At 46.6% G+C, this 10743-nt stretch overlaps 1 protein-coding gene and 1 long non-coding RNA gene across 8 annotated transcripts in view; one reads left to right on the top strand and one right to left on the bottom strand.

Moving 5' to 3' along the window:
* Positions 1-59: 59 nt before the first annotated feature.
* Positions 60-8979, bottom strand: LOC109367243 (uncharacterized). The gene is made up of 2 exons (XR_014883844.1): positions 7299-8979; positions 60-5895 (listed from the first exon to the last, which is right to left on the bottom strand). It is a non-coding gene; the product is annotated as an uncharacterized LOC109367243 (long non-coding RNA).
* Positions 8980-9089: 110 nt separating this feature from the next.
* The window catches only part of TNRC6B (trinucleotide repeat containing adaptor 6B), a 141649-nt gene continuing 139995 nt past the window's right edge, over positions 9090-10743 (top strand). For 6 of the 7 annotated variants that reach the window (XM_085226028.1, XM_085225999.1, XM_085225983.1 and 3 more), the window contains exon 1: positions 9090-9264. Coding sequence is in view for 1 of the 7 variants with exons in the window: in XM_085225967.1 (XP_085082093.1) it covers positions 9869-9908 (40 nt within the window). In the remaining 6 variants the exon portion in view is untranslated. Of the gene's footprint in view, positions 9265-9741; positions 9909-10743 lie in introns of those variants that run through there. The other variant, XM_085225967.1, reaches the window with a different exon arrangement.

The following is a 10743-nucleotide window of genomic DNA, read 5'->3' as shown; positions in this document are numbered from 1 at the left end:
CAAGCAACAGGGAAGTCAGGTCAAGGATACTTTCTAAGTATTGTCTGTATTCAAGGGTCTTTTGCCTTTTTGATTTCTTTAAAGAAAAAAAAAAAAAAAGCTTCTGCTGAATAGTGAATTTTATTTCAATTGTGCAAGTGAAAAAAGTACATTGTGCCAGTGGGCTGTGGCCAGATCAGCATTTTGCATGAGTTTGGGGGCGGATTTGGCACATGCCCACTGTGGGCTGAATAAACACCGTGTTTCTTCAGCTTTTTGATTTACCAACCTGGAGTGGCTGTCACAGAAAGAATACTGCTTTCTCCAAGCTGACCGATACACAGGATTGAGCACTAATATCAAGGCTCTCTAGCCTCTGCCTGTGGCAGGCGTAGTGCCCTTTTACTGTATCCAAAACAGTATTCCCAAACCAGGGCCTGAGATGTAAATTAAATAAATATGGCAATATGGGCTGACAAAGGAATAGGAATGCTTCAGCAAGATGTGCATGTATTGCTCTGATATAGCTGGCGGAACACATCAGTTTGAGCTTCCCTGCACTAGTTACACAATGATGTAAGATGGAGTATGGGAAAAAAAAAATGAGCACATGAAAACAGATTGCTTACTCTAGAGCTGGATCCTATACCATGAAAACAAAAGCTACGTGTTGCATGCCAACAGAGTGTGTGGGATAGGAATGTCAGTTGTATTCTACTATGCAGACTGACAGCAGCCCAGGTCTGGCTTTTTGCACAGTTGGGACTGTGAAGAAAATGAATTGTATACCTGAATACTTACACAGGCAGACCCTTGTATCCGAGATTTCCCCTTGGATGTAAGAAAATGTATAAGTAGTGCTGCTTGTTTATGAGGAACAGAATACTTGCCTCATCTTCCATTGTTTGTGAACATAGTGCTTAAGAAATGCAGGGGCTATTTTACTGCTGTGCTCTGGCTTCTCTGAAACTTCAGTAATAGAGGAAGTAATAAGGCACTTTGAGGTAGCTGGGTTCCAGCTTCTCTGAAGAGGACACTTCCACAAACAAAAATGATTAAAAAGAATAGCTATCTCTCTGAGAAATTACAATGTATTTGGTGAAACTGAGTAAAATCCCAAGGCACAGATGCTAGACAACCTTGGGAAAAGGGCATTTACTTCAAGTGTTTGAAAAGAAAAGCTATTTAAACTTTGAAAGAGCTATTGGTTTTATTATTGCAATATTTATGATCCTCTCTTTATAGGTCATGCAACCATTTCCTTAGTTATCCTTAAACTCCTACCAGAAATTCTTTTCCTTCGCTGGCAGCCCCCTTGAGCAGAGCACTTGCACTACAGAAATGGAAAATAGCAAATATAAACCAAGTGGGATCATTTATAGCTGTCTTGCTAAGTGTGTAACACATCTGCAGAAGGATAAGTTCTTCTGATTTAGCGTGGCCATTAGTGACATTTTACTGCTTCTGAAAGGAAGAAAATGGCTCTGTTCAGTGTCCTGAGGTATAACTGTGGTAATCATGAATGTTAGAAATGGAAAAGGCTGCTAGGTCGTCTGGGTCATTGCCCTAGTGCAATGCAAGACAATTCACCAGTGTATCTTTCTAGGATCTTGTTATTCTACCATTTGTTTGAAATTCTCCTTCACAGCCTAATAAATCTCATGGAGAGGTAGTTAAAATAACTTCTTGGAGAGGTATGAGAGAGAAAAATCCTTGCAGGCATTGCGCTGAAATTAAGACCTGTTTCCTGGTTTATCCAAGCATCTGCCACTACCCTTTCACAAGGAAGACACTGTAATATATTCACTTCCTTTGTTTGGTATTTATGACTATAGCATTTCAATAAATCAAAACTTTTCTGGAAGGAAAAGTTAAAGTGGTCTCCACTGGTTTCTCACCAATTTCCAAACCGCTTTTAAACATGTTAATTAACTTACAGAACCAAAGTTCCACTTCAGCAAATCTGGATTAATTTCGCTGCACCCATTGGGGTTACGCTGGATGAATGCTGGAGATCCTGACAGCACAGTATGACCAACAGCTTCCCTTTTGCATCCAAGGAGACAAACTCACAAGAACAAAGACAGAGACAGACAAGCACAGGCGCCAGCCACAGATGCTGTACCCTGCAGCCAAAAGGAGGCTGTTGTTTCAGGCAGGCTCCATCTTGTTGCAAAGTCTCCCATGTAAGTAGCGCTTGCTATAAGTAATTGGGAATTCACTTGTGTACAGCAGTGTTGCTAACGTGAGGAAACCCTTGAAAACGCTGTAGGGTCTTATCATTGAATACTGCTTCAAAAGAAATGGCTGTGATAGGAGGATTTGGGAGTTGGACTCTCTTGATAAACACAGACATCTTCTTGAACACAGCCCTGGTCTGGAACACCTTGTTAAGAGTACTTTTTAATGTGTATTTTCATTGCTCTTTGTGCTATGGTTAGCCCGTGGAAGCAAAACCGTAAGGAAGAGTTGCTGCCAGGGCTGGTTTAAGCTCTGCAATGTTCCCAGTGACAGGAAGTAAGCCAGCAGCAGCAATCAAGTGCAGTCCAAGCAGCAGAAACAGTAGAACTGAGCTGCTCAATGCTCTTGAGAGGGAACATGCTTTCTTTAGCACAGTCAGTGAATCCAGAACAGCAACCACAGAACATCTTGTTCTCTTCAGGGGAAGGAAAGAAAGAAAGAAAGAAAAACCCAACAAACTTTTGACTTTCTTCTAGTTGTCCGGGAGTTCAGTGGATTGAAAGGAAAGTCCTGGGGTTTTTGCTTGCTTTTTCACATGTGTGGGGATAACATGCTGTTTTGCAAACGGTTGTCAGCGTGTGATGAAATCCACTAGAATCCTCATCATCATTCCTTCCCTGTGCAAAAAAGAAAATAGCCCAGTGGGTCAAATGCATGTTAGCCCCTGAGCAATTGAGTCTTCCTCCGTTTCTGCTTGTGTGTGATTAATAGGTGGTTTTGAAGAGATCATCTGCTACCAAGGGGTCCTGTGATTGTTCTCAGGAGTCAGCCTGTGGGCTTTACCCATGCAGCCCCACCCTGAGCTCCCAACAGCAGCTCAGCCACGGGGAAGCTGCTGGCAGGCTTCCATCAAGGGGGTGACACAAAGCTGTACTTGTGAACCTGGATTTAACTTTGCTGCCAACCATTGCAGAAGATGAGCTGGGAGAGTGAGTGAGTCACAGGGTTTGTAAGCAGTCAGATTTAAGTATTAAAGAACAAACAGCCTGGCCCACCCAGCTTTGCTGTTCTCTGTTCCAGAAACCGCTGGAGGCCAAGTCATGGAAACGGCTGCTGCTGGTCCATTTCCTTGTGCAGCTCTTCCTGCTGTCACCACTGTCATCAACCCTCTGTTCTCTGTGCAGCTCTTTCTTTGGGCTAGGGCCTCCCTGCAGCAGCTGATGCAAAGGTAAGGAGGAGGCTGTGGCCAGGAAAGGTGAGAGCCAGGAAAGACAGTGTGCGCTCGTGTGCCCATATATCTGTGCAGGAGAGATGAAATACACCTTCTGTGTGCAACCCTGGATCCAAGAAACCTTCCATGCAGTTTCCCACTCCTTAGCACTCCTTTTTAAATCTTTTTTTTACTGGCCCTAAGGTTGTGCAGTCTTGCAGTCGTTTTCCTTTCTAGCTTTCTTTCTTATGATGCTCCCTTCCTGCATTATTCTCACTTTCTGTCCTCAAGTTCTACTGTAATTGACTCCGGTTCCTCTGCAGGTGGCAATAAGCAGTCTTGTTACGTACTTTTTTTAAAATAAAAATGCAGATGTTACGCTTCCCCATCAAACACCACTTGGAGAAGTTGTGGATGAAAAGCCTTGGAAAGGAGCAATAGTGTAACCACCATCCAACATGAGGGAGAGTTTAAGCAGTCCAACTGTAGCTCTAACTCCCTGATTATGGCAATTTTTGTGGGTTCTCTCTCTGTCTCCCTCCTCAGTCTGCCTGGAGGAGGCACGATTTTCCACACCAGCAAAGGAAACAGATGTTTCCACCTCCAGATTTTCTGCCCTTCAGTCTGAACAATTTTGCCCCATTCTGCAGTTACACTTCACCCTGTTTGCCAGACCGCACTCATTGTTTTCTCACGCATTCTTCTTGCAGAGTCTCACTTGCTCACAGTCTGTGCCCAGCTCGCCAGACCAAAGCAGTACTGCTATTCCACCTGAGTACTGCTTTCAGTCCTTCTGACAGGTGTGGACAGCGGTGCACCTTTTCAACAGACAACAGTGTTGCTTCCACAGACTAAGGCAGCCATTCTGCTTGCGTTGATCTCCTTCATAATAAAGGATAATGGGAGACCTTTAGAATAAGAGGGAAAAAGCCCAAGTTAAAATAAAAATTAAACAATGTACCCAATTAATTAGAATCACTGCAAAGCCTTGGAAAGCTGCCATCTTAAATTACTACACGGCTACAACTCCCAGAAAAAAAAAAGAAAAAAAAAATCGGGAGAAAAAAGTTACATATTCCTGTTATCTCAGCAGGAGTTTGAAATAGCCAAGACAGGTGGGAGCTTTTCCAGTAACAGCATTAGTCCTGCACGTGTGCTATTACTAGATATGCACAGCTTCCTCATTCCCTGCTTGGAAGGGTACATATATATTCACAGTTCCTGAGGAATAGAGGGGATGGGAGGTTTGTGTCCCAGCCTTCTTCTTTTTCCAAGCCTGATTATTCTATTACAATGGGGCTGGGTGACATAAAAAAGTACAGAAATGAGTGCTGCATGTGAAAGTGTGGCTGCCCTCGAAGCAATGGAAACTCCAGTGTACACTTAAACTTTGGAAAGTGGAAGGAGAGAGTGCCTTTAGCAGTTACCCTATGTCTCAATGTAAAATTCTAACACTGTCCTGATGATGAAGGTGGAGCTGTGACAATAAAATGCTGTAATTGCTTTCGCATACCTATACTTTAGTTTTGTTTAGGTTCAGCTAAAGGTGACTCAAACTGTTGTGTATAAGTTCCTGCTGCTGTTGAGTATCATCTCTGACCAAGTTGGTGAAATGGGGAGGTGAAAAGGTAAATAAAATCTTGCCTGTAGAGCTGCATGACCTCTGGCCTCAACACAGCTGCCAATAACTTTTATGTGCACACTGCTTCATTTTCAGAACTGGAAGCACAAAGCAGACATCTTCCTCTGCCAGCATAGCAGGAAAAAAAAAAAAAGAAAAAAAAAAAAGTGGGTAGAAAAAAGGCTGGGTAAAGGAATACAATATTATTCAGAACATTTTCCTAATTGCGTTTTTTTTCTATTAAAAGACTCCACATGTTAATATTGTTTTGCTGAAAATTGCGATATTTAAATAGCTTCAAATAGCGTTAACGAAGCATTGTTTTAGTTTTGCCTCCAGGAAAAAAAGACAAAACAAAATACTGTAATAAACTGTTCTCTGTTTCAGAACAGCTGCCATCAAATTGGTAATATTTTCCCTTTAGCTGTGGGCTGACAAACTTCTCTTTTTTCCCCTTTTCCTTTCAAGAGAATTATGTGAGCACAGCAGCACAAGTTGGAAATTCTGCTAAGCATTTCACCTCGGACATTCATAAACTGTTCTTGAAACTATCGCAACTGCATGGCTTTCATGGGTACAGCACCTGAAAATAAGTCATGTCAAAATAAGCTTCTTGTGTTGAGTACAGTTACGGATGTAGACGTTTCTAAGACTTAAAACTCAGATCCTCGAATGCTGGGGGTTTTAAAGATTTTTTTTTTTTTTTGAGGGGGAGGGGGGCGGAGGGGAAGGTTTGCAAAGCAGGAATGTTAGCATTAATCACCTGGCCAATGTACAAGTTCAAAAATTACATTTGACGTATTTCTCTCTTTTTGTCCTGCTTTCATTTAATGCTAGTATTCATTTCCTCTGTTTTTTTCTTTACGTTGCTCATTTGTACTTGTTCTCTGCTGTTATAGAAGACCTAGGAAAGCAAAAGAAAAAAATGAAGTCTTCTTTATTTTAAATACAAATCTTTTTTCTTCCTATCCCCATTTTTATAGCTCCCAGGCACATGAAGTCTTACTTCCTTTGTCTCTTGCTTTCTATCTGGAAATCTATGTGAAGAATGCATAAGAATAGTTGGGAAATCTTACCAATCAGCTGATGGAACAGGAAATGCTGAATTCTTAGCAAACGTTTTCTGAAAGTAGTAATTAGGATAAATATTTTTCAATAAGGATAATGGGTATTTTTTAAAGTACCCCAATGTTTCCAAATATTAATGTTTTATTCCTTTGCTACTTTGATGCCATGTGCCTGCTGAATCTTCACTGGAGTTTTCTAGGAAAAGGATAGAACAAAATGCAGCTTCCAATAGAAAGAAATAAGCAAGAGAATAACCTAATCAGCCTGTCTTCATATGTAAGAAGTAACATAAATTCTTTTATTACTTTTCCACAAATCATCATTTTAACAACAGCCATCTTTTTTTCCCCAATGCTGGCTGCTATTCAGTTGTTGATAAAGCATAGCATTAGATCATATTTGCAATGCCACATTTCATACCAAAACACCTAAAAATAATGCTCAGTAAAGATCATCAACATATGCTTTGCTGCGGCTTCCCAAAAGGCAACCTGTCTCTACTTGCAGCACAAGTAACCACTCAGGTACTTTCTGTGCCCCGTACATAGCTGTGGCTTAAAGGATCTGAAGCAGGAAAAGGACACGTTTAGCAATAACTGTTTTTCAATACCAACAGCTTCTGGTGACTGTAACCAGAGTTCGTTCAGATACACTAATTTAAAAAAGCTAGCAAACCTCTAAAAAGGAGGTTATGGCACTGCTGGAAATAATAAACCACTGTCAGGTCTAAGAAAACCTAACTTCCAAATCCAGATTGCAAGGCTGCTTCTAGTGTTTCATCCCCACTCTGTTAGATGCAGCATTATTTGTCCCTGGTATAATGAGTAAATCTGATTTTTAAAGAGATGAGGCCATGTATTTTCAGTGTATAAGAAGCAAAGGTGGAATTGACCCCAGTGCTGAAGCACATCTCCCTCAGGGCTCAGTCACTTTGAGGTTTTATACTTTATGAGCCTTGTGAGTAGGGTCCCAAAGGCAGAATGTCCACACACTATCAAACCTGTTCCCCTGCGCTTTCCTAGCATCGCAAACCAACCATAGGAGAAAGCTCTTCCTGAATCCCTCACCCCAAAGCAGCCAAAGCTCTCCCAGCACCTGGCAATGCACCACAGCAGTAGCGTAACACTGACATCCAGTGGATGAAAAAATGCAGTCTCACTAGCTAACTACGTCCCGCTTCTGGACAGAAATGCAAATGGGAGAAGCGTGAAAAGATAGTAAGGACTATTTTCTTCTTACACGTTAGGACTTTCTGAGAGCCGGGAACTAGCCCAGGAGCTGAGATTCCCCCAAATCCATGCGTGAACCTGCGCGGGACCTGCTGGACCATCCATCCAACAAAACATGCTTGCTTTCTACCACGTGAAATTACGGGGGCAATTGCAGCGTGGCACCTTTTGCTCCACTGACATGAATGTTTCTGGTTTCCTAGACTTATACAAAATGTACTACGTATGTTGTTTCCTTTTGCATGCTCCAAGGAAAAAAAAAACAAAAACAAAAACAAAAAAACTGGCTTTTCCGAGGCTTTTCCCTCGTATTATTGCATCTCTCGTTTGCTTTTTGGCACCAAAACTCCAATTTCAGCTGCTGCAGTGTTGTAATGGGATTCTCCCGAGGAGACCAAGTGGAAACATGGCACTGGCACGCAGGCACACAGTTTGAGGCCGGGAGGTGACAGCCACTGTGCTAACACCAGTCCTCAGCTGTACTGGAGAACCAAAAGAGGAAATGGGGTGCACACTCCCATTTTCTCTCCCTCTCAAATGCCTTTGTGATCACAGAAGAAGAGCTGGAAGGGACCTACGGAGACCACGTCATCCAACACCGAGCCCCACATCTGAGTGTTGCTGACCCAACAGGTGCCCTCAGAGCGCTCCTTCCTCTGTTCTGCTCGTCTCCTCCTCAGCTCTTCTTGATCCCACAGCCCCCGCTTCCCTCCAGCCCACCGTGCGAAGCCTCCGAACCACGCCCTCCGGGACCACCTCACACAACCCCTCCCCCCACACCAACGGCCGCCAGCCCCGTCACGTGCGCAACGGCGGGAGCCACGTGACGCCCCCGCCGCCTCACGCGGCCCATCACCGCCTTCCCCCCCCGCCGCCGCGAGACAGTGCGGGGACTGACAGTTGACTCAACCAATCATAGGGTGGGGGACGCCCCTCACGCCCACGCCTGCGCGTAATCCGGTGGGTGACACCGGGAGCGGCTGCCAGTTGGCTGCGGAGGAGTCGCCGCGCACCAATGGACTGGCGAGTAGAGCGACTGACATCCTCCCCGCCCAATCGCTGTGTGGGAAGGGCGGGGCAAGAAGCAAACGTCGTTGCAGATGGCAGGAGTGTGGCGTTGTTGCCGCCTGGCATCATGAGGCGGCGATGGCCGCGGTCCTCCTCATTGCCGCGTGTGCCTGTCTCCTCCATTGGGCAGAGAAAGGAGGCACGCTGGTGCAGCCTTCTCTCCCACCTCGTTTCGAGCGCCACCGCCGAGGGCCGCAGCTCGATGGGCGGGCCTCTGCATGTTAGGGTGTGACGAGCACATCCCTTCGCCAATGGATTGCGAGGGCGCAACCCACCGGCCAATCCGTAGCGTGGAGAGGGCGGGGCAAGTAGGGGCGGGCGTCTCATTTACGGGGCCAACCTCCCAGCCAACGGGAGGAGTGGGAGGAGGATCGGGCAGCCAGCGAGGGAGGAGACGTCAATATGTGACAGTCAGCCGGAGCAGCCAATCATTGAGGGGGTACTGTCGAGACTGTCCAATGAGAGGAGCTGGAAGGTGGATGTTTCTCTTTGATGGACGTGGGCCGTGGCTAATGGGCGGGGAGATCCATGTGGCTCTCCCCAATAGACAATATTCAAGGGCGGAGAGAGATGAGACGAGCGGACGAGACAGCCAATCAGCGCGGGGGTCGTCGGGGCGCAATCCAATGGGCGGTGCGAGGGGCGGTGCGGGGGCGTGTCTTAGTGTGTTTGGGTTCGTGCTCCTCGGGGGAGGGAGACGGCGGCGAGGAAAGTTTTTTTTTTTTTTTTTTTTTTTTTAAACTGTTTTCTCTCTCTCTCTTTTTTTTTTTTTTTTTTTTTTTTTTTTAATTTCTGTCGGCGGTGAAAGGAGGCCGCGCTCCGCAGCCTTTTGGCGTTCGCTGTTCCCCGGGCGGAGCCGCCCCCCCGGCACTGAGGAGAAGGGGGCTCAGCGTGGCGGCGCCTCAGCGGTGAGTGTGCGTTGTCCCCTCTTCCCCCTCCCTCCCTCCGCCTTTCCCCTCACGGCCTCCCTCAGGGCCCTTCCCGCCCGCGGGCCGCGCGCGCCGCCTGTGAGGGGCCATTGGCGCTAACGGCGCGCGCGCCCCCCCCTCCATCCTCCCGTAAGCCGCGGGCGGGCTGAGAGGGGCTCACACAACGCAGCCGCGGCGGCCCGAGGAGCTGCGTCCCTCCGGTTCCACCGACGGGGCCCGGGGGGGGGGGAGGTCATCAGGCTGAGGCCCCGCGGTGCGCGGCTCCCGGCCCGCGGATCCCAGGGAGAGGGCCGAAACGGGAGAGAGCCGCGCTGTGGGGATGGCGCTGAGGTGACGGCGGTCCTCCGGATGGCCCGCGGTGCTTGTGTGGAACGTCGATGTGAGGATGTGGGTGGGAGGAGGGACGGTACCGAGAGGTGTGTCCCGGCGGCGCGGGGAGGGGGGTAAGAAAACTTTCCCGGTGTGTTGGTAGCGATAGAAGCCCGCGGTTGGGTGTGGAGACGCGGCGGTGGGCAGCGCGGTGTCCCGCGGGCACGGCTGAGTCGTTGGTGGGCTCAGCGCAGCGCTGTCCCGGCCGTAGCAGATGGGCTTAACGCTGTACGCACCGCTTTATCGTCCCCGAGGTTCGTTTGCCATCTTTTGCTACCCCGAACGGTGACTTTGATATCTCTCCGTAGAGTCTGCAGAGAGCCTTTAGAGTTAACTTTTCCTGCCTTTTTTTTTTTTTTTTTTTTTTTTTTACACTCCATAATCATATTTAACCACAGCTTGTCAGATTCCCGTCCTGCTTTCATCTACAAAACCTTCTGAGTAGCAGTAGGTAAACCCTTGCATTTTGTGTATCTCTGTATGAAAGTTTTGTGTACTGCTTTCCAGTAACGTTGCTATTCAGATGAACTGAACTTTAGTTTTTGGTATGATTGTATAGAGAACAGCTTTGCTTCTTCAAGCAGCTTTCTATTAAGCTCATCTGTACTGAAGTTGCTTAGCAATCCCACCACTCCTATGGTTGCTGTGACAGTGCAGGTGCCTGGGAACACGCATGCTGCCGAAGAGCTCAGCAAATGCTCTGATCTTCTGCGGCACCTGAGGTCCTGAACTCAAAGATAAGGTCAGGGCTTTTCTGCATGATCCTCTGTCAGTGCTGCGGCTGCCGTGCAGATGGACCTTGGGAGTGCTTGGTGAAGGTGGCTCTTCGCCCATGCGTTGCTAATTCTGCTACCCAGGCAGGTAAAGCTTGGCAGTTCTGTGGTAAAGATATAAATGGTCTGGCAAAAAAAAAAAAAAAAAAAAAAGTTGAGAGGAGAGTGGAACCCAGTGTGGCAGCAAGGCGTGCATTAGCTTTTCTGCTGTGAAGTTGTGGCAATGAGGTGCAGGCAGATATTATGTTGTAGAACTAGGTGAGATGATCATTATATCTTTTACTTTCATCTTGGCTAGCTATATTGCATGTAAACA

The sequence above is a fragment of the Meleagris gallopavo genome, chromosome 1 (assembly GCF_905368555.1).
Source record: "Meleagris gallopavo chromosome 1, MGAL_WU_HG_1.1, whole genome shotgun sequence".
In the NCBI taxonomy this organism is placed as follows: Eukaryota; Metazoa; Chordata; class Aves; order Galliformes; family Phasianidae; genus Meleagris; species Meleagris gallopavo.
This window is presented reverse-complemented; position numbering and strand designations above follow the sequence as displayed.